Source organism: Gekko japonicus, unplaced genomic scaffold (genome assembly GCF_001447785.1).
Source record: "Gekko japonicus isolate JY-2015 unplaced genomic scaffold, Gekko_japonicus_V1.1 scaffold115, whole genome shotgun sequence".
Classification (NCBI taxonomy): Eukaryota; Metazoa; Chordata; class Lepidosauria; order Squamata; family Gekkonidae; genus Gekko; species Gekko japonicus.
In genome coordinates, this window is record NW_015163095.1 from 1353691 (window position 1) to 1377988 (window position 24298).

The 24298-nt window shown below is 45.9% G+C and overlaps 1 protein-coding gene across 4 annotated transcripts; it reads left to right on the forward strand.

Moving 5' to 3' along the window:
* The first annotated feature begins 205 nt into the window (after nt 1–205).
* Nucleotides 206–19851, forward strand: TMEM125 (transmembrane protein 125). Of its 4 annotated transcripts, none has more exons than XM_015406573.1 (2): nt 206–473; nt 17776–19851. In XM_015406573.1, the coding sequence occupies exon 2, from the start codon at nt 18071–18073 to the stop codon at nt 18746–18748; it is 678 nt and encodes a 225-aa protein (XP_015262059.1). In that variant the 5' UTR covers nt 206–473; nt 17776–18070; the 3' UTR covers nt 18749–19851. The 4 variants fall into 4 exon arrangements, with proteins under 4 accessions (XP_015262059.1, XP_015262058.1, XP_015262060.1 ...); XM_015406572.1 differs by having other exon boundaries at nt 206–375; XM_015406574.1 differs by lacking the exon at nt 206–473 and adding an exon at nt 4135–4257.
* The last annotated feature ends 4447 nt before the right edge of the window (nt 19852–24298 follow it).

Genomic DNA, 24298 nt, shown 5'->3' on the forward strand with positions numbered 1-24298 from the left:
CTTCCTGCACTGGAAACGGATGTGATTCAGTTCTTTTGCTGATAATTATTAGTTGACTGGGCATGATCTTCCTCTGACAGATGTTTAAACACTCCATAATTGTTTAACTTAGGTTGCACGATTGAGTAATGCTGCCTCAGGTGAGACGTTTTGCTTTCCATATACATGCACACAAAAAGGATATTGTAGAAGATGCCATTCCAGAAGCTGCTGAAAAGCAGAATATTTCATCATAAGCAGAGAAGAAAGCTGAGCAGCTTACAGCAGAAGAAGACCCATCTCATCTAGACACTACTGGAAACCAGCATCGGCTGAAAGATTACTCCTAAAGCACAAAATGTTTATGGAATAGCTGCAGCACAATATTATGATTGTGTAAGTTCCATTAGATATTTTATCTACAGTCACAGCTTTGTCCTTGGTCTGAGGCAGCAGAAAAATCCTTTGTAATCAGGTCATGCCGGTGTCACAAGGTAGGTGTTCTCCATAGAACTTATACTACTGCTATGCTTTGTGTCTGTGCTACCATGAAGCTTGCTTTCTATGCCAGTGCGCGCTCAGAATGTCCTATTTTCATCCTAGTAACATACATTTTTAGCAGGAATCTCTCTAGGCATAGTACCTGCACAGCACTGTCTCCCCTAAAGTGCACCTCTGTAAACCAGACATGATTGCTTGAGGGGTATTTGGCTAGTTATTTTATACAGTTGTGCAAACAATAAGGAGAAAATCTTTAAAGATGGATTGGGGTGTAAAATAGTACTGAAATCTTTCAGTAGACTGTTCTGGTTCATAGTGCAGTGTTTCACACCATTAGGCACTATGCCAGATAAGAGGACGCTTAGATTGCAGAGTGAGCATCCCACACAATGTCAAAATCCTTTCCGTTCATTTTAGCAGTACCAGGAAACCTGACCATTCTCAGTTCTAGGAAAGGAATATGCATTGTCATACACACAAGAAAAACAGAAATCAAGATATACCGTGAGGTAAGAGCAAGAGAGTACATCACTTCAGTACAATTGAGAAAGCCCTTAAAGAATTCTGTAATTTTACCAGAAATAGGAGTGGGTGAGAAATGGGGGGAAACAGAGACATTGGATGTATTTTGAACCAGACCTGGTGATTGGCAAGTCATGTAAAGAAAGGGCTAGACATAGAGTTGAAGGGAAAGAAAGTGAGTTGTATCTCTAAACTGCTGGAGTTCTCACCATCAGCACTCCTAATGTATCAAAGCTGACTATGTTGCCTCAAAACCCTGGTGGCAAGTTGGCTTTTATGTGTGTAGTCATCTTGACAACATTGAGAGGTGGTGTAGTCTGGTGGGTAGCCTGTTGGAGTTGTTCTTAATATAGGGGCCATATAATTCACTGGTTAGAGCACCTGCTTTCTAGCCAGATGGTCCTGGGTCCAATTGCTGACATCTCCATTTTTTAAAAAATCAAGTAGTAAGGGATGTGAGAAATCTAGACCCAATGGTCTGGCTCAGCGGGTAGTTTCATGTGTTCATGAGAACAAATCTGATGTGAACTATATGAAAATGGTTCTCTACCACAGTTCTCTGTTTATAGAATGTGAAACAGTAGTGCCATATCTTACAGGTAGCTTTGAGGAAGGATTAAGTAAATATGTCGGTATGTACTCAGCTTTGGGGATAAAAATACAGGTCTTAACAAAGTGAGAGTTACTGGAAAGGTATATGTTGGTGTTGGCAAACATAGGGAAAAGGAGGGGGGGAAACTTAACCAAACAAAATTGAGTCAAGAACCTAAAAGGTAAGTAGGAAAACAAATACAGGGCCAATAGCTAAGAACAATTGTAAACTAATTATACATTTAAAATACATGTATTTATTACAGAGACATTAAAAACATATCAGGGCCTTATGATATAGTAAAAAGTAACATATGCCCAAGAGAAAACAATAGTGAACTAACATGTTTCAACCCAATTGGGCCTTCTTCAGAGGTCAAACAATATAAGGTACAGCTAGGTTCCTATTACAATAAAAAGGTAATGCACAAGTAAATATAGGATCGAAACAGGAAATCAAAAGACACAAGAAAGGTATTTCATATGAGGCCTCCTAGGATCTAGCCTTGTATCAATGCAAATGCATACAAATGGAATAGTATTGCTATTGTATGCCTTCCAGTTTTGGTCCAAAAAGTATAGGTGTGGAACACCTTATCAGAGCCAATGAGTCTTCAATAACCAGCAGGTTGATACAATTTTGGTGCTTTGACAAATGGTATTCCAGGCTCCCTGTTTTGTTAACTCAAGAGGCAAGCAACTTCTTGTTCATTTACACAGTTCTAATGCCATCAGAATAGAAAGACCTTGTGAGTTTACTGCATACTGGTCAGACTCTGACCCAACATTAGCCTTTGAACATTAGTCCTTTCCAATGGTGGTAATAATAATGCATTATCCTGGTCACAAGTTGCTATTTAGGACCAAATGGCAGTTGACACTGGGGATCTTTGAGCAGATCTTCAATGTGTAAATCAGTCTCAAAAAGTGGAGGGGAGATGACTGGGGTTATGGTGCTGGGGAAGGGAGGTTTTAACTCTGTCCCATGCTTGCACATACCATTATCTGAACTGAAACTGTATCCCCCTGGATCGCTTTTAGCGCAAGAAAGGGGGGGGCGTGTCGCAATATTGGTTCCTTCCTTTTTCCTGTACTGAGGTAAAAAGCAACCCACGGAGGAGGAAGTTTTGATTAGGAAGATTATATTTATTATTTATTTATTTATTTATTTATAAGGTAGAGTTTTAAACCACCCTCCCCGGTACACACAAGGCTTAGGGTGGTGAATAACAATAAAGCACATTCATAAGTTAATAAACAATACTATAATAAACTATTAAAACTTCCAGATGGCGCTAAAACTTCAGATTCTGTAACTGCCTCATGGGGGGAGGCAGGAAAACAGGGAAAGGGAATGCCAGACACGATGGAACCTGTCACTGTCCTCAACCAAATTAGGGTTACCATTCCCCACTGGTGGGGGTGGGGAATCCCCTGTTTTTGCTGGCGGCTAGCTGATCAGTGGGAGGAAATTTCCCCCAAAAAACCAGTGACATTGTGCATGACGTGCTGACATCACCTGGAAGTGATGTAGGCATGTCAGTGACGGGGGGGTAGCGCTCTGGTTTTTGGGCAAAACTCTATGATTTGAGGGTGATTGTACCATACAGTGTTGCCCCCGATGTCACTGGTGTGCGTACGTCACTCCCGGGTGATGTATGCATGTCATGTGACATCCCTGCCCACTCCTGGAATGCCCCCCCCCCATTCCCCCACCAGCATGACAATTGGTCCTGGCAACCCTACTTGAACCTGGCGGAACATCTCTGCCTTACAGGCCCTGTGGAACTGCATTAAGTCCTGCAGGGCACGAATGTCCTTCGGCGGAGAGTTCCACCACATCAAAGCCAGGGCAGCCAGACGTCTCTCAGGAAATGGCCTCCGGCTTTCCCAGCACCATGACCAGCAAACAAAATTACATGTAGATGGATCCAATTTCACACCCTCGGCATCACATATCATTTGGCCCTTAGAGACAAAGAAGCAGTTCTACTCAGATCTTGCACAGCCCCATAAATACTTTATTTAGGCCCCAAAGAAAACTCTTTTCTAAGAAGTCTGCTGAAGGATCCTTTAGCAGGCAGAAGTGCAAAGTTTCTGTGGCTCTGTCCTGGCACAACTTCACTCCTTCAACATTGTTCCCATGGTCTATCGTCTCCTTGAAAATGGCATGCTGCTCCTTGAGAAAAGGCAGCTGGAGTACGTCACATAAATATTTTTGTCTCAAGCACCCTGTAGTTGCTCACCTCGGCCTGCAATGTCTGTTGTCCTTGTTCATTTCTACCACCTAGTCCTCTGACTTCCTCTTCCTGCCAGCACACAGTCAACAGGCTGGAATGTTTCCAGGGACAACTACAAGCTGTCTCCATGGCCCCACCCTGCCAGGGAATGTACCTGCTCGGGCAAAGGTCAGCACATGACACAGCCTATCAGATGTCTCACCTGGTGGAAGACAGACTAAGAAAGGAGGCTGGGACTAGCACCTGTTGCCTGACTTGGCAGAATCAGGCACAACGGAAGAGAAGAGAATTTAATGTTATCCTCAGGCCACATCCTGAGAATTGTCCTAGCAGGCAACTCCCAAGGAAAAAGAGAGTGTGGCCTAAGCAGCCTAGCAAGCTTGAGCAAAGGAAATGTCCTGTCCGCCTGGTAAATCAGCTATAGGTGAGTCAAGTCCACCCCATTTAATATCTCTCCCCCCACCCCTGCCAATACTGTCCACTTTCTCTTTGATCAAGGTTTGGTGGGGCTGCCGCAGGAGCAATCTCAGTAAAACTGAGTCTCTCTCTCTCTCTCTCTTCCCCCTTTTCCTCTCTCTTTCTCAATTATATACACTCCTGTTTCCCTGAAACCTCTTATCACATTCGCAGCTTGGATGAAGCAGTGCTAGCCTGTAAGTACCTTTGGGACATGAGGTTGGTGGAGAGTGTATGAGACTGTGTGTGGAAAGGTAATTGCAGAAAGGAGAAACTTTCTTCCCCAGGGTCCTCCTCTTCCAGTCACCCCACACGCCAAATGTAAGAAGAGATAAGGAGTGCTTATACATCCTTTCCCATATGGGTTAATGCTGAATAGCTGACAAACCAAGCTGGCTGCAGTCACCTCCTGGGCAATTCCAGCAAGACACAGCAAGCAGTGTTTTAAGCCACTGTCTGTCAACAGCAGCACAGCTCACAGGCAAGCACCGCCTAGATCACAAAGCTGCTCTTTTGCCTGCTTGGGACATGGCTGAAACGATGGACTTTTAATGGCACTGCCCATAATCTATGATCTACAGGGTTTAACTTATCTAAATTATACATATGCTAGGGTGTATGGATCCCCCCTTGATCTTTCTGCCAGTCCTTGAGCTTTGATTTCTCTTGTCATGTGACCTCAGCTGGCAAAGTGCCCTGAACTTGTCTGTTCTTCTGATGGTTTCAACGGTGATCTCATGCTCTGTCCCTGCTGGAGTGGGGGTGCTTGGCCTGACACTGTCAGGCTGTGTCTGGTTCAGGAACCTCCTCTCTCCAACCACCTGGGTCTACTGATCCAACCCAACCAGTGATTGCTGTCCAAGCTGTCAAACACGTAGAGAGTCAGTGTGATGTAGTGGTTAGAGTGTCAGATCAGTAAGCATTAGGACCACTCTGCCTAGCCTACCTCCTCAGTGGTGTTATGGAAGAATACGCAGTCTGTGTGCATCATTCTTGGAATATGGAGGGAGTAAAAATATGAGTAATAATAATATAATTCCAGAATAGAGGGAATCTACTATGAAAGGAAAGAGGATATTTGTTACCCCCCTCTCAGTTCCCTTCAGATCTAGAACTGAATATTGCATACTCTCCAGATCCTAGAACTGCTGATGCAAGGACAATCTAAAAACTGGTCTTTTAGACAACTGCTGTCCAATTTTACATGTCTATTCATTGATTCCTACATCCATACAAGATTGTACCCTTATACAGTGGTGGATTTAATCACCATTGGCCTATACAGAACATTCCAGAAGTAATCCCTTCTCCTGTGCTGCATAACCCCATACCTGCTGTCTTCCATGGTACAAAATGTATAGCCATTTTAATGTTAAAACGGAAATGGGGCAATGCATTTCACAAATATTTGTGCCAACCCATAATATCCCCCCTTTTTTGCTTATTGCAAAACTGTTCACAGGCGGTTTTGGGGGGAAGAGGGAACACATCCCCATTGGCAGCACAACTAGGCTGACACGCCTCACCCCGGGACACATATCCAAGGGCAGATGTCACTCCTCTGCTTTGCTTTGCTTTCAATTAGATGCATTATAAAGGCGTGTTGGCAAGGGGGATGAGTTGCTCCCCCTCCCACCCCATCAACGATAATTTGAAGGAACAGTGGCAGAGTGGGGGCTGTAAAAGCATGGAAGTGGGGGGGGGGTTTGAGCATTTTCATGCCCTTCAAAATGGCAACTTTTGCAGCAAAATCAATCTTGCAAAAATTCAGCACAGCATTAAGTCATTTCCATACCCCTCCAAGACAGACTACAAGGATTTGAAGCTTCTCCAGGCTAATGTATAATAATAAGCAAGTGACCCCTGTGTTCTGCTGTGCAAGAAGCTTTAGGCCACCAGCACTGGCTATAGAATAGCTTCTTCTGTTATTTTCTTTATTCCTCCAGTTATTTTTGTTATAGCTTTTTACATAAAGACCGACTCCATCACACAGAAAATAAGTTTCAATCATGATTAGGGTTGCCAAGTGGATTTTCGGCAGGAGCAGGGGGCTCCTGGCCGATGTCTGTTGCGTGCACGTGCAAAGTGCGCGCACACAGCATGCTCGTCACCCCGGAAGTGACGTGACAACGCCAGGCACACTGGGGGCGGGGCCACAGCCATACGAGGGAAAACCATAGAGTGGTCACATCACTTCCGGGTGACGCGCACGTCGGGGAGGAGTTCCCCCCGGGGTCCGATCTGGCGGTGGCAGGGAACGGGCCTCTGGGGCGGGGGTTTCCCCACCCCCTGGGGGGACTTGGGAAGCCTAATCATGATATGACTTCAAAGAGAGAGACCAAGGAGCTGATTATTCTGGAACGATTAAGGAGCAGAATATAGACTTAATAAGCATCATATTTGCCCATGGGAAAATGTAGGTTTGGGATCCATGTGGATGGGAAGGTGGGGACATTTGCACCTCCTTGCCCACATGTGGTGCCACTCCCCCCCCCAATACCCATTATTCCCTCCTGCCACCAGCAGCCCTTTTGAAGGCTCCCCCCCCTCCAATTTGGTAGTAAATACCTAGCTATAGCATCATTGCACTGTAGTTATATACCTACCAATTTTTTAAGCTGACACAAAACACTTGGGGAGTGAGGGGGGAGCACAAGGGGATAGCATGGAGATTTTCCCCGTTTGGAGCCACTGTTGTCCCTGCAAATGCCTCTGCATTCAAAGAAGCAAGTGAGAGCACAACAGGTAATTGCCTCTGTGTGGAAGCAACCAGGGTTAGTGTAATGCTGGAGAGAAGAGCAAGAGTCCAGTAGCACCTTAAAGACTAACAAAATATGTGGCAGGGTATGAGCTTTCGTGAGCCACTGCTCACTTGTTCAGTAATGCTGAAGTTCTTCATACCTGAGTCCCTGTTCTTGAAGAGCCCTTCGTTTTCTGCTATATTGCAATCAGATTATGTCATCTTCTAACCAAAAACAGTGGTTGTAGCAGCTTGAGAAAAGGGTTTAGGATTTATGACTGTTCTTCCTACCACAGATAAGCAGCTGCCTAAAAGAGAGGCACATCTCAGGGTATCTAGGGGAAGAAGTCTGAAAAGTGGAAAAGGTAAATAGATGTGATCTCACACTGGCATAACCTGCTACAATATGGGATCTTGAACAAACATCTATGCTGGGCTGGGGAAAGTCTGCAGTTTGTACATGAAATTGCAAACAACACTGAACATATACCCAGCCTGGGTCCCAGTCTCTCCATAACAAAGATTGTGTTAAGGCAGCCTTGACGCAATCATCTATTGTCCAACAAGCCAGAGAGCCAGTTGGTGACAAGAGGCAGATGCTGATGAGGGACCATGTGAGGCTGGTGAAGTGAATGAGGCTTTATTACTGTGTGGGATCTCTGCCTATAGCATTAGGAGCAAGCACTGCTCAGTCGAGGGATGTTATGCTGACTTGTTCCAGGAGCCCTAGAGCAGCTAAGCTTTGATGGGCAAGACAGGCACCCTTGCACCATAGCATCGGGCACGCTTGCGGAGGGGATATCCAGGCTGCAGCACCAGTGAGTGGAACTTCCTGGAATTCCTGGAGGGGAGGGCTGGCATGAAAGGGTCCCCTGACCCATCTCCACTGGAAATGGGATTTCATTGTAAGAGACTATGTGGAAGGGGATTGTGGAAACCAGGATCCATGGGACTTAGAAATTCAGTTCAAATATCCACAGGAAAGAGGTTTATTGCAAGACTGAAAGAATGGCTTAGCATGGGTAGACAAATCCTCCTTGTGGGTAGGTACTGAGGGAATGTGTAGCAACAGAGGATACAAATAGTTCTCTGATCACTGCTACTTTCTGATAATCTAACATTTAGTCAAGAAGGTGAGTTCCCTGACCACCTAAGGAAACAGCTCAACTAAAGATAAGAATTTAGCTATGTCAAGTGCTTTGTACGAAGACATGTCCTTTTATTCAAAACCGTGCTTTAATTTTCATGTATGGCCACCAGACCTATCTAGTGTGTCCGCTTTATAAAGGGAAGCAATAACAGCATTTTCTTCCTATTTATAGTTATTAAATGGCATTCTGAGCCTTTTGGAGGAAGGTATGATAAAATGTGATAATGATGTAACAATGAATGGTTGGACCATTCTGGATTAGTATGGGGTTGTATTCTACCCTGCCTACCTGCATCCTTCTAGATGCTTCTTTTGTATCCTTTTTAAGGCTTTTTTACTGTGACCTTACATGAAAGGCACTATGTATGTCTGCTTACTCTAGTTGCTTTTCTCTGTACTTTTTCCAGTCCCCTTACAAGACCAGATTCAACAGTAACCATAGGGTTTTATTTTCATAGAATCAATGTGTTTTGTACAACATATTCAGACTACTTTGTCTTTTCTAATAACTTTAGCATCCTGTTTGTCTTTTGAAAATGTTATCCCACTGAGAAGATACTTTCAGAGAGATCTTTGCCTACTAGTAATGGTTCGTTCAGGACCAAACTGGGTGCATTAAGAGGTTGTGGGGGGTTTGCCTGTAATATATATCACTTTGCACCTAGCAACATGGAATTTGATACAGCATTCAGCTGTCTACTTTGTCAGTGTAATAGACCATATGTATTTTGAATAATTTGTGTTGTCTCTAAACATTGCTACTTTGTCCTGCATTCTTTCCGCAGTGTTAATGGATAATACACTGCAAGCAAAGATCTGGATTATTACTGTAATTCATGCTCTATCCATCCCTAACCCCTTTCCCACTTCTGGCCTTGCTGCCTATCCCCCCTCCCCAAATCCCCCAGAGTTCCAATGCTATGAGGGTTTCCTCCTCCTCTTCTTTACTTACGCCTGTTAGTCGTGACTTCATATTTTGATTAGTTCTTATTTTAGTTAAACACCCTGTGTCGTTTTGTGGTTAGCAAGTTGCACTGTGACCTGGGAGACACAGGTTCAAATTCCCACTGTGCAATGAAGCAGCCGGGGTGTGTGGATTTCACCCTATATCGTTACACTCTCTACTTCACAGGATTGTTGTGGGGATAAAGTATACCACCCTGGGCTTTTTGGAGAATGGGTGGGATAAAAAGCTAATAAATAAAATGTACAATTAGGTGTACTGTTTGCTCTTGCTTTGAAATGCTGTAATTTTATAGTTTGTGGAGAAACTGATATAGTAGGATTTGGTGCTAAGGGTAGGGTTCCTACACAGATGAAATTTAAAGAAGTTCTAGGGATAGACATTTGAATCCAAATGAAGCACTAAAATGGACCTGCCAATTTAAAGCAGTTAAATTTAATGATGTTATCTAGTTGGAATTATTTTTAAAAAATTATTTCCAAAATATTATGGAATTAGTTACCTAAAAAGGATTTTATCAATGAGAAGGGCAGACACTTCTGAAACTTTTAATCCAAGTGTCTTTGCTTTGCAAAGAGAATCAACAAACTCATCAAGGTTGGTAAAATTTAAGCAGAATCTGTTCTAACTAGATTGAGGAGATTTAGGGTCTGGTTCATCAGTGAAAAGTACGCAGAAGGACGAGTGATTTCAGCTTAGCGTACTTTATTAGATCAGGAACAAGACAAAGTAACCAGCTCGCAGGCTGGTTTATATGTGCAACAACCCGCACCCAAAACACAAGTGATTGGCTATTTACAGTGGCTGAGAGTTCCATAGGCTCTCGGCCAGGAGCCTAGCCTGCCAATAGGTGCTGGCTAGGATCCACTTGTCCCATTGTTACTGAGAGCGAAGCTCAGCCGCTTCACATGACCGCGTGGTGAAATGGCCACGCACGCGGTCTGAGATGGATACATTACACCCCTCCCCCTTGGTCCAAAAGACACCCACACACAAAGTCCTGCAAATAGGAGGGTGCTTTATGGGTTCTCGTAGAGTGGCGAGGTGCGGGAACCGGGGCGGAAGGTGACACCGTAGCACTTGGCTGAGAGATGGGCGGTGTTGGCGGTTGTGCTGGTAGCGCTGTTTCTCAGGGCACGGTCGTGCTGTCAGTTGGAGAATCGAATGGTGCCTCCTTGTGCCAAGCAAGGGTGTCCGGTAGCTGAGGTGGAGAGGAAGTTTCAGGGGTGTCTGGGTCTTCAAAGTCCTCTGGATTGTATGGCAGTACCCACCGCCACAGCTGATCGATGTGGCGGTGTAGTATCTGGCCGTCCTTGCTGGAAACCTCGTATGACCTGGGTCCCTGGACTCTCACCACCCGGGCCGGAATCCATGGCGGGCCTGGCGCATAGTTCCGGGCATAGACCGGGTCCTCAGGAAAAAACCCTCTGGCTGCCTCAGGTGACTCTGTGGCCGGTTCTTCTTCCGGGGCTCGATCGGGATGAAGGCGATCTAGCTTGGTCATCAGGCGCCGGCCCAAAAGTAGCTCCGCTGGGCTGCATCCCGTCGCGGTGTGGGCCGTCGTTCTTTGGCCAAAGAGGAATGCAGCCAACTTGTAGTCCCAGTCCTTGCTGTCTAAGCGGCGGAGCGCATCCTTGGTCATCCGAGCCATGCGTTCGGCTTGACCGTTTGTCGCTGGGTGCAACGGGGCAGATCTGACGTTGCAAATTCCGTAGTAACGGGTGAAATCCTGGAATTCGCTCGAGGTGAAAGCTGAGCCGTTGTTGGTGACCAGGGTGTCGGGAATACCCTGGGCACTGAAGATGTGCCACATGGCCCGAATGGCTGCTCTGGAGGAAGTGGATGGCACCGGAACGACCTCGAGCCACTTGCTGTACGCGTCCACTAGTATGAAGAATAGTTGACCCTGGAATGGCCCTGCGAAGTCCAAGTGGAGCTGAGACCAGGGCTTGTGTGAGGACTCCCAGGCTCTAGCGGGAGCCCTGGGAGGCTCGGGTCGGGATTCTTGGCAGGGCAGACACCTCTTGACCCGGTCCTCGATGTCCCGATCCAGCCCTGGCCTCCAGACGTAACTTCTGGCCAACACTTTCATCCGAACCACCCCGGGATGCGTCTCATGGAGCGCCGTGAGGACTTGTTCCCTTAAAGGGGCTGGGATCACCACTCTGCCACCCCACATCATGCAGCCTTTGTGGGCCGACAGCTCATCCTTGCGGGATGCAAGTCTGCCCCCCCCGGGGCCGTAGACCACCCCCTTCTCACCCAGTCCAATACGTGGCAAAGGATCAGGTCTTTGGCTGTGTAGTGCGCAACTTCCCGAACGTGCACCAGTTGATCGGGAAGAGCTTCCAGAAGCGCGACCTGATGAGCGGGTGCCGGGTCCAGATCCATAGACGGCAGTGGGAGACGGCTCAAAGCGTCAGCATGTCCCATCGCTTTTCCGGGCCGATGGACAAGTGCATACGAGTATCCTGCCAAAAAACAGACCACCGGAGCACCCGGGGAGACGTCATCTGCGGGGTTTGGCGGTCGGGGGCCAGGAGGCCAAGGATCATGAGCGGCCAACCGTACAAGTGGTGGTGAAATTTTTTCACCGCCGCCCACATATCCTTGTCAATCTGCGCATAGTTACGCTCGGCAAATGACAGGGTGCGAGAATAATAAGCAACCGGAACCTCCCGGCCAGCCGGTAACTGGTGGCCCAAGACCGCCCCGACCCCGTACGGAGAGGCATCGCAGGGCAGGACCACAGGAGGGGCCTCATTGAAATGGGAGAGGACCGAGTTGGAGACAAAAAGGTCCTTTACCGCCTGGAAAGCAGCGGTGTGCTCCAGGCCCCAGACCCACGGAGCGTTTTTATCCAGCAGGTGGTGCAGAGGTTCCACCAAAGCAGCCTTCAAAGGGAGAAAAGAGTGATAAAAATTTAACAGGCCTAGGAAAGCCTGTAATTCCATCTTGGACGTAGGTGGGGGAGCCTGTGAGATGACCGTTGTTTTCTCTTTCATGGGGTGAATACCCTGGGTGTCTACAGTGAACCCCAAGAACTCCACCTTGGGAACCCCAAGCAAGCATTTCTCACGCTTGACCTTCAAGCTGGCCATGTCGAAACACTGGAGCACAGCCCGCAGTCGGTCGGCGAAGGTCGAGGTATCCGGGGCCGCGATGAGCACATCGTCTAGAAACGGCTGCACTCCTGGAATACCTTTTAACAAATTGTCCATGAAAGACTGAAAGATTCCTGGTGTGACCGATACCCCAAACTGGAGCCTATGTACCTTGAAAGCCCCCTCGTGTGTTGTTATCGTTTGGGCTTCTGCCGTGGCAGCATCCACTGGCAGTTGCTGGTAGGCCTGGGCCAAGTCCAGTTTGCCAAAAATCCTCGCCCTCGCCAGTGCGGGTAACACGTGGCTGACCACAGGTACCGGATAAGTGTGGTCTTGGAGGGCTTTGTTCAATGTGCACTTATAGTCTGCAAAAATTTGACGTCACCATTGGGCTTGACCGGGGTGACTATCAGGGTCTCCCATCGTGCAGAAGCGATGGGCTCTAACACCCCCTGGACAACCAAGCGATCAAGCTCTGCCTCGAACTTTGGCCTCATCGCAATAGGGAGGTGTCTGGCCTTAACTCGGATGGGGCGGATAGCCGGGTCATGGTCAAGGGAAATGGGGGCTCCTGTGTAGCGGCCAAGTGTGCCATCGAAAACCCTGGGGAACTCATTACACACAGCCGCAAAGTCCTCAGCCTGGAGCTGATTCACCCCCGCGATCGTCAATCCCAGAGGCCCAAACCAAGAAAGTCCCAGCAGAATGGAGAGCCTCCCCACCACCACCACCAAGTCCAGTTGTCTACGGAAGTCCTGAAACTGCACCGTAAATTTGCCCCAGCCCCGAACCGCTACAGGGTTTTTGTTAAAGTCCCATAACTTAAACCCCTGTGGCATATGCAGAGGGGGTCCCCCCCATGGGTAGAGCGAGCGCAGCATTTCCTCCAAAATGATGGAATAAGAAGAGCCAGGGTCTATTTCCATGCTACAGGGGGACCCCTCAATAAGCACCGTCACGTGTACCTTATTTGGGCTATCGGGGGGCAAGTTACATACCTGGTGCGGCTGGGGGTGGGCTGAGAGGGTATGCAGGTCCGTGTATTGATCCGAGGTCTGGGGGGTCGAAATCTTCTGTGGTGGTCGTCGGGAGCGGCAGACCCTGGCGATGTGGCCCGGCTTGTTGCAGGAGCAGCAGACGGCATCCCGGAACCGGCAACCGTGGCGTTCGCGCGCTTCCCCACAGCTGGCACATTGGGATGGTGCCGAGGGGGCTTTGGCCGATTGTGCTCCCCCAGGGCGATGCTGCTGGGAGGGACGGCGGCGGACCTGGAGCACTTCATAGTTCTCGAAGTCGTCCGACTCAAGCTGCTGGGAGGGACGGCGGCGGTCTTGGTGCGCCTTCTCGTAGGCCGCTGCCTCCCTGAGCGCCTTGTCTAGGTCCAGGTTGTCCTGGCTAACCAGTTTCCTCCGGAGTTTGGGTTCCCAGAGACCCAAAAGGAACTGGTTTAGCAAGGTGTCCGCCAGGTGGAGAAATGAACACCTGGTGGCCGCCCGCCGGAGCCCGGCCAAGAACTCGGAGGCCGGCTCGTCCGGCCCCTGGACCCGCGCAAAAAATTCCATGTGCTCAGCAAACTTGGTGGGCTTTGGTGAAAGGTGGTCGGTCAGCACTTTCACCAGCACCACATAGGACTCGTCCTTGGTCTGCTTAGGCGCAATGAGGTCCTTAAGCAGCAAGACGGTGTCTATGCCACAGGACCGGAGGAGGTGGGCCTTTTTCTTACCCGGGTCTATGATGTCATGGCAGTTGAAGTAGCTCTCCAGGGTCTCGAGCCAGGTCTCCCACTGTGCAGGGTGGAAGATGTCGAAAGCGGCGATGCTTTCCTGGGAGGCAGCCATCGTACTGCTACATATGGTGAGGGTAGCTCGGGAACGGCAGCAGCGGCGGCGGTGGCTGGAGCGAGGCAGGAAGCACTGCTCTCGGGGTCAGCAGAGCGAGGTATGGAGCGAGGAGCGGAGCAGTGAGTGGGGGACAAGGCATGCTTAGCCTGGTCTACTCCAATTGTTTTTCTACTCAAAATTACATACAAACACCACATGCTTTTCCATCCACCGGGAAAGATATGGATGTGTTTCTTTTATTCTGCAAACAGAAAAGCAGCTTGGGTTTAGCAAGACGGATTAGTGACTGGCCTTCTTTGGCCTGATTCAAATATAGTAATGCACAACAAGCGTCTTTGTGAACCTATTAAAACAAGTGTGATGACCACAGGCACTGGATCCAGGTAAGAATACGCATTCCCATCTCCAATCCAAGAACAAATGGTAAGGCACATCTTCAACTATGTAAAGACAGTGATCAGATCATCAGGGTTCCATGTAAATGCACATCATAGTGTTCATGTGTATCTGATGCCTGATGGTCTTCACCTTTCTCCATGCATGTTAGTCAGTGTATCCATGCTCAACAGCATCCAGAGATGACTAATTCAGATTGATCTATGGATCCACCCCTTCTGTCCACACACTGGGGGGGGGGGCGTTTCTGCACATGGAAAACAATTGTTCCATGTTCAGAAACCTACCATATATTCAGGTTGCCGATTGCATCTGGTGGGTTTGTTTTAGGTTTTATATCATTGGAAATACGACAACACATCACATGATGGCTAACAGAGGCTATAGTTGCAGCAAAATTAGATGTTAACTTACTGGAAGAACAAAGATATCCCTAAAATAGATAAACTTAGCTATGAGGGAGAGAACCACATATTTTATCTAGAGGAATCTCATCAATATGTGTATATTGGATGCATAAGATTGAATGGGAAGCTGTTAACATCCTGGGATGGGAACACACTGGAGGTGGCCCAGAGTATAATTTAAATGCACATGATGCCTTGCTGAAGCTGAGTTAGTCTAGGTCTGGTCAGACCTCCTGAGAACCCCATGTATGCCACCTTGAGCTCTGTGAAAGAAAGGTGACGCATAAACATAATAAATAAACTGTACGTTTGTTTTTAACAGTTACAGTAATTATTATGGTTGTGGAAGGTATCTTCAATTATAAAAAGTATCTTAATGTACTAAATGAGCAAAAATAAAGCGTATTACCAAACAAGTTTGAGAACAGATGCTTCAGTCACTCTCGTTTACCTAATACCATTATACCAACAGTGCCGTGTAGTCCAATATTGTCAGCTGTAACTGACAACAGAAATACAGTGTAGTGGTTAGAGTGTTGGACTGGGATCTGAGAGACCTAGTTCAAATACCCACTCTGCCATGGAAGCTTGCCAGTGATCTTGGGCAAGTCAGTCCTAGCCTAACCTACCTCACAGGGTTGTTGTGAGGATAAAATGGAGGAAAGGAGGATGATGAAAGATGCTCTGGGTCCCCCTTGGGGAGAAAGGTAGGGTATAAATTAAGTAAATATAATAAATCTAGCATATGCTTTGCCATTAAGCTATGACCCCCACCTTGTTTTCTATTAGCAGGATTGTCTACATACATCCACCTCTCAACTTGTCCTCCTAAGCAAAGCTGGATGCAACCCCTGATTACACCACACTAACAAGAAAGTTGGTATCAAGAACAGAATTCAACAGTATGAGAATAGTAACTTTCATTTTAAAAAGAAAGTTTCCCAAATACAGCAAAGCTAAATAGAAACCAATTTACTCTGTGAGAAATGTGGTGAATGTTGTTTATTTGAATGTTATAATATAGACAACCATGGTTGGTTCTAAACAGTTGCTGTGGCTCCAGCTCCCATTTACTGACTGAGGTCTGAGGTACACATGCAAGACACATGGGGTGGGAATGAGGTAGTAGAATGGACCACGTCTGGTCAGACTACGAAGGAAGGATTAAATTTAGGAATGTTCTCTTACCTTTGAAAAACCCTCACAAATAGAAAACTAGCACAGCAAGCAAAGGCAGAGGGTAGAAGCTTCATCCCAGTGGTGCTAGATTTCTAGACGTATGGAGTTTTTAATTTGAAGGCATATTTAATTCCATCATCCATAGTCTGTCGTGCTATAGGCCAGCACATTCTACGACTACTTTCTGCTGTATGTGTGAACAAAGCCTCAGGCTTCATGATGCCACATTACACCACTTGAGGCAAAAGCAATCCCATTACTTCTCATGGGCTGTCACCCATGCAAAGCAGCTGTACCCCACAGGTGAGTGATTTTGCCTCAGCCAGCATCATATTTGCCTCAGCCTCACTCTGTTGCTGTGGAGTGGTTAATCTACCTTATACTTCCATACCTTATTGCAGCATTTTTTGGAGACTCTTTCCTGGGATGCTATTTATTTATTTATTTTATCAAATTTATATCCCACCCTCCCTGCCAAGGCGGGCTCAGGGCGGTTTACAACATACATATAAATATGAACAGTAAAAACTCCAATTATACAAAACAACATCAGATTTAAAATTCAATATAAAAATCATAGCATTTAACTACAATACAGATGGCGACATTCTGTCATTGTTTGAGTGGCTGCCTCCAGGCTCCTGCCAAGCTGTTAATCATTCAGCTGGCGGTGATGTTAATATTAAGGCCAGGTTGGTATGATGTTAATGTTAGGGCCAGGGCCATAGTGTCAAGGCGGCACCCTACTTGAAAGCCTGGCGGAAGAGCTGTTTTACGGGCCCTGCAGAACTGCAAAAGGTCCCACAGGGCCCTGATGTCATCTGGGAGCTCATTCCACCAGTGAGGGGCCACCACAGAAAAGGCCCTGGCCCTCGTTGTGGCCAACCTGGCCTCTGCCGGGCCCGGAAGGACCAGGCGATTGAGTATGAGGTTAAAACAAGCCCTTATTTTATACAAGTTACAGTCAATGAGTCTCCTTTATGAACATTCATCACTCAAATGGATTTGACTTTTCTTTAAATGACTCCTCCATTGAATGTAAAATGACAGATAATGAAGAAAAAATCCTCAAAAATGTTCACTTTATACACTATGCACAAATCCCACTCATTCTACTAATCATGCATGAAAACAGCTTCAGAGATATCATGGAACAGATTTCAATAAACAAAATATCAATTACAAATTGAGTGTATCCCTGAAAGGGAAGATATACTATTTATGTATTTTGAAATATTTAAATGCTGGCTGTTTTCATGAGGATTCTTTAATGCTTTGTTTTAAGTCATAACAAAGCATTAAAGAATCCTCATGAAAACAGCTAGCATTTAAATATTTCAGTACATAGTACTTGAAATTGTGAAATCAGGAAACAGTATGACATGAGGGGTTCGTTTAGTGCTTAATGCTCTTTAAAAAACTGAAAGAAATAAACGAAACACAGAATCTACACAACCCTATTAAAGCAGGTTTTTCTCCTCTGGACTTCACTTGACTTCACAGGCACTGGAGTTTCACTTCAATTAAAGCAGGTTTTTCCTCTCTGGACTTCACTTGATCTTACATGCACACTGGAGTTTCACTTCAACGTCTTGTCCTCATGACTCTCTTTACCTCTCTACAAGAGAGGCAGGCTTGTTTGAGGAAGAAACCCTCTCCTTTCCAAACAGTGGTCTTTGCTTCATAACTTTTTTTTCTTTTTCAGAAAAATGTCAGGAGCCTGGCAAGGTTAGCAGCAAATGAACTACAGGACAAGCCCGAGTTTTCACTTCCTGCCTCAGCCCCAACAGTTCCACATCTTTGGAGTGCTGGATCCAACACAGGCCAATCCTTTCTGACTGATGCCTCTCACAGGGACAAAGTGAAGGGGGCCGCCTCAATCTTCCCTTATGCTTTGGGAAATGACACACCCACTTACCTTGCTGCGCTCTTAACAGCCACTTGCAATAGTGGCTCCACTGCATAACCCATTGTGTGCACGAGCCATCGCCGTGTCTACCATGCCTGAACTAGAGCGACTGGATGGATCTAGGCCCCCTGCCAATGCTGGCCAGATCCAGAGGAACATCCTGGAGGAACATGTGGAGTTGTGGTGGTTCCAGCAGCCCAGAAAATCGTTTCTTTGCTACGGGGTGGCTGTGGCACTCATCTTGGCCTGTGGGGTAGGCGGCATTGCCCTGCTGTACAGTACTAGCAGCCGTTCTGGGGAATGGAGACTAGCGGTGGGCACCACACTCTGCCTACTGGCACTCTTGGTATTACTGAAGCAGCTGTTGAGCTCAGCCATCCAGGACATGAATTGCATTCGCAGCCGGGAGCAGGTTGAGCTGCTGAAGAGCGGTGGTGCCTCGGACTGTGCTGTGCTGCTCTTGACGGCCCTGGTGCTACTGGTGTGTGGCACAGTCCTCACTGCACTTTCCTCCACTGCTACCACTAGCAGCAGCACCACCACCACCACACGCCCCCTTGCCAGCATGTTCATCAGCGGCATTGTGCTCACAGCTTCAGGAGCTATCCTCTTGCTTAGTCTGCTTCTCTATTTGACATGGACCTCTTGTCGATCCGCCACATCTCACACCCGAGACACTGGCAATGACAGGGCCCTTTTCACAATATCAGGACGCATTGCAGCCAATCAGCAGCTCGCCACTACCTCCAGCACGGCCAACCTTATTTAAGTGATAGCTAGCTTCTGCCGCTGACAGAGTGAGGTGGCATTAACTCAAGATTCAGAACTGGCATTTGCACTTTATTTTGCACCAACCAGCCTAAAAGACAGGCTGTTTCCTGCAATGTGATTGAACTTCAGTATGAAGTTGCAGCGCCAAGAGGGCAACTTGGCCTTGTGACCGGACACTACAACCCACAAAAAGTCTTGCTGTTGAATGCTGAATTGGTATTGTGTGAGTGGAAGAAGAATAGCCATCATTCCAAAGGAATGGTTTCTGGCATAAGAATAGTCTCCCAAGTGACTAGAGGGTGCTGTGAGTTTAGAGGGATGTGAAGTGCAACATTTTCACCAGTTTCTCTGAAAACCCAGCATAGCCCCATCTTGGCTTCTGAAGTACCAAGGGGCATTGCTCCCTCTTTTTTATGTGTAGCTTTGCAGTTAAAAGCCTAGAAACATGCTTGAAAAATGAAAGCTGCATTTCTCAGGATACTGAATTATGTGTCCAGTTCCCATTTCTGCACTTGTATGTAGCACAATTGCAAGAATCACAGAATGTACACAGTCCTGTTATGACCATCCTATGTAGAGAAAAGGGTCAGTAGTAGGTAACTAATCTACACTGACTCAAGAGTTTGCTTCTTTGGTACCAGAACACTGAGGATGATGGCAAAGCTCACAGTCTTACCACCCTGATCTGGCACTTGACAATGAGGGATGACTTTGGGTGACATGTCCTGATCGGAGATGGGTGTGTATGAATTGGGGTTAGAAACAAGACTACAGAAATGTGTATCAAGACAAACAGTGCATGCACAGGCATGCAGACGTGTTGCTATACATGGAATGGTATTGTGACTGACATGTGCAAGTGCTAAGAAGAGCTGCTATATAGGCACCTAATTCACAAGGTGCAAAGAATTAATTCTGCTTTGCTTACTGAACTACTCAGGAAGCCTCTGTTCACTGGAAACTATTAGGGTTGACTGAGCTTGTCATGGACTTTCTTGCCCTTGACCCCAGACACTTATATGTGTAAAGTTCTCCAGCCTGGCAGTTATGATCCCTATCCATTCCCAGTTATGTCACTTTTTCAAAGGGCCATAAAGTAGATTCACAACTATCGTAAAAAATAAATGAGTAAATCAAGGATTTCACATATTCTGTTTTCTACAGCTTTTCCCAGACTAGTATTGGCACCACCTATATGACGTAAGCAGTGTTCCCTCTAAGCTGAGTTAGTGTGAGCTAGCTCACAGGTTTTTAGCCTCCGGCTCACACATTTTTGTCTTCGCTCAGGAAGGATGGCTCCAGAGCAAACTCATTTATGCAGTAGCCAAATTGCTCGCTCACGACTCTAATGCCAGTACCTCACAGAGTAGGATTTTTGCTCACAAGACTCCACAGCTTAGAGGGAACATTGGACGTAAGCATACATCTAATAGTGATTACTTGACCTCCCATGTAGAGGGAGGTAACCAAGGCTATGGCATGTTTTTAAAAGATAAGGGGATACTCCCCCAATAATTGGTAACATCTGCACATGAGCAGACATTGTTTAAAAAACAACAACATTGATTGGCCAAGAGGAAAAAACATGACCCTGATGCTTGAGGAGGAGGAGGGAAGAAAAACATGCAATTAGGCAGCGCAGGCAGGAAGCAATGAGGAGGGATGGGATCTCCCCTCCCTTGCAGGTCCACTTCTTGGTCAAATCTAAAATTGGGTTGGGCCTAAATTCTGCTTCATGAAGGAACCAGAATCAGCCGCTTTCTTTTGGGGCTGGATGCTGTAATGAGCAATGGTTGCTGAAGATTGCTTGGGGAAAAATAAATTACAATGGAGAGACATGAAAACAGCTCAAGCAACAACACAGTAACCAGGTTGATGTTACACCCTGGCTATTCAGTCTTCTACCAACATAAGCACTCCCTGTGTGCACCCAAGTAGCTTTTGTGTACTAAGATAATCCAAAGTGTACACCAAATAATGCAAACTAGGCAAACATTTATGTATTTACCATTTCTATTCAAAATCTGTTCACATTTGGACAGGCACAATGGGGAAAGGAGGCATGAGGAAATATTTCATTGGTGTAGGAATAGTGTGGTGTATTTACTGCAAAGGAAGACCTATGCAGGCATGTTGATCAAGGCCCAAGTTCCCTATCAGGTGTTTGTTTTGTATTTCTGACTTCTTGTACCACCGGGTGAGCTCCATTAATCTTAATGAATCTGGAAGTCCCCTGAAGCTGGTTTTAAGGAACTGCTGTTTGGACTAGCCTCCTCACCTTTTAAAATCTCATTCTGTTCATCTGGGTGCACTGAAAACCAATGAGGCTACCCAGGTTATGGAGAGCAGATGCAGCCAGTTACTTGCCAAGCTGGTTCAAGGCCAGATTATGAGCTCTGATTTAGCCATAGACACGGTTAAAGCAAAACATTTGGACTAGGTTGTCTTAGTGGAGAACCTGTTAGCAGGTTCATCTATACTCACTAGTTGCCCGAGTTTTTATAACCTCTACTTAACTAACACCACAATGCAAGTACCATGTAAATTCTGCTCATAAGCCTTCAGAGAAGCTAGTTAGCAGAGATGGATTATTAAACCTTTAGACACTTTCCAACAGGTCTGAGGCTTCACTGTCACATTCTTTTTCTCATATCTTACAAAATCAGGTGAACACCAAACATAAGTTTTTTTCATGCCAGAAATGTCAGATACAAGTTTTATACACCAATCATGTGTATCTGTATCAGATTTTTCCAGCATGTCAAAGACTCACTTCTTCACCTGTGTTTTTAAAAAAAAACACCCTGAAATTTGCTTTGGGATAATTCAGAAGGTGGTGGTTGTGGAAAGTGCTGTCAAGTCGCAGCCTACTCATGGCAACCCCATAAGCTTTTCAAGGCAAGAGACATTCAGGGGTGGTTTGCCATTGTCTTTCTCTGCCTAGCAACCCTGGAATTCCTTGCTCCGGTCCATTCCAAATACTAATCAGGGCTGACCCTGCTTAGCTTCTGAGATCTGATAAGATTGGGCTAGCCTGGGCAATCAAGGCAGATTTAGGAGTAAACATGCATAGAGTTCTAGGCACCACACATACAGGGATTAGGCACAGGAACCTTGCAGTTTGGTCCTGAATTCCATGAATGTCTATAGTTCCTACATGACCTAAAAGCTTTTAGGCACAGATCTACAGTTTGTGATGTGAAGTGAGGCTTTGACACTTTTCCAAGTGTCACACAAATCTTTTCCAGTTCATCCAGCTCTGCTTCCAATTTGGAAACCTTTTACCTATTTATCACATGCTATTCCACCCTGCCTCCAAGGAGCATAGGATCGTTTATATGGTTCTCCCGACTTCTATTTTATCCCAACAACCCCTATGGTATAGGGTAAGGTTCTGGCCAATGGTCACCTAACGAATTCCATGGCTATGTATCTGAAGCCAGGTCTCTTCACTTCCAGTTGAATGCACTAACCACTTCACTATATTGATTCAGGAAAGGTCCTCAGGTCAACAGGATTCTCCAGCTTTGCTTCACCTTTGCCACACATTTGATCAAATTATAGATTCCATATGAGCAAGATGAAAAAGAGCTCCTACTGAACTAGCCACCAAAAGGCTCAGACTAAGGTCTGTTATCAGGCTTGGCGCAAACTCCAGTCCACAACTTCTGAACATGCACTCCAAAATGAAGTAACACTGTGCATTTAAATTATCTATAAAAGTAGCTCTAACACTACCCAGGCTGAAAGCCTCAAAAATACTCTCAGCTCCTGGTATCAACTCCAGATACAGGGGTGAAGAGGCACAAGGCTTGCTTCCTTCCATTAAGTTAAAACATAGTTCAGTGCTATGTTGATGAGACTTGTGTGAAGGTGAACAGATGGGCCACAAAACAGATATTAATTCAATTTTATTAATTTCAAAGAATAGATTGAAAAAAATCTTCTAATTAGGAATGTAAAATAGTACAGTAAAGAAATACATGAGAACGGGTCATAAGGTATGATTGGCACCTGGCACCCAGGAACCCCTTCTTCAAACATAACATTATTTGTAGATCAGAAAAGGAAGCAGGGGGGAAATCCCCACATAGAAGAGCCAGCAGGAAATCAAACTATAAAGACCCCCAAAAGCAAACAGGCTGATTTTATGACTGCAGCTGTTCTGAGGTATTCAGGATGCTGCCCTATCTGCATGCCACCACTCCTTGGACATAAGCAAAAAATAAAATAGTTGTAAAATCTGACACATCAACACTAGGGTGGGAGGGAGGACTGGTGCCCATGTTCCAGTGCAGGCTGCTTCAACGGTGAAAAAGAATCCCTCACAATATACCTGAGTAGTAGCCGATGCAGCAGCAGCTGAATTTGCAGGAAACGTATAATTCTTTAACGTTGAGATTGATGTCCTCTTTCACCAGAAATGCCAAACTAAGTAGCTATTCCAGGCAGAAAGTAGTCAGGGACTTGTGCGACTTAGCATACTCAACAGCACAGAGAAGGATTTGTAGGAACCATCCTGGCCTCACTTCGGGGCAATAGCACTGGGTCCCATCTGCAGACACTTGTGTTAAGATCCATAAAGTCTACTGTGTCTTTAAGAAAAGCTGTAAGTGCATAATCAGATGTTTAAATTTATTTATTTAAATGTTCAAAATGGAAAAGAAGTACAAATGCATTAAATGCTTACTACTGAAATAAACTGCAGAAAAATGCTGGACAGTAGGTGACCAATCTTAAGTCTCAGTAGTGAGCAGATGCACATACACCATTCTTAAAGGACATCTGCATGTATCTTAAGATGTGTGTCTTAAGCCATGGGCCAGTTACAAAAGTCACATAAAGAAACACAGTAGATCTGGTCCTTCGTCTCTCCTGATCCTAGAATGCATCATGCCTGGTCTCAGCAGCACAAGTCCCCATATGAAGTCAGCTATGTGCTAGCAAAAACAGCATAATAGCATCACAGCTTCTAGGCAGACTGTGAATAAGCAACAAGCTTAGGGAGAATTACAGAAATTCTGCAACTGGCTATGGTATGTGGACTCTGCAAAAACACAAACGCTTGTGGCAAAATTCAGGTGGGTAGCCACGTTGGTCTGAAGCCACAGAACAAAGTTTGAGTCCAGTGGCACTTTTAAGACCAACAAAGTTTTATTCAAGGTGTGCGTGCACACAAAACCTTATACCTTGAATAAAATTCTTTTAGTCTAAAAGGTGCCACTGGACTCAAACTTTGTTTTCATGGTTAAAAAAATGCACATGCTTAATTTCCCAACACACAGAGAACACTTTGGTATTCAAGGAAAACAGATGGGTCCACACCATCTTCACCACCAGGCTGAGTTCAGACGAATAAAATTACACTACTTTGTCATTTACCCAAATTTACCTATTCTGCTGACAGCAAAGCACAGTTCTTCACAGCCCACAGCAGGAGGAGGAAGTGGAATGTAATAAATGTACATAGTCTCTGCAACTATAAAGACAACTCCGATGCTTGGAATCTACATATTCAACTGGAAAAGGAATGGGGAGTTTATTGCTC

Excerpts from the sequence above, each read along its gene's own strand:
- TMEM125 (XM_015406573.1), top strand. The coding sequence starts at position 18,071 with ATGCCTGAACTAGAGCGACTGGATGGATCTAGGCCCCCTGCCAATGCT.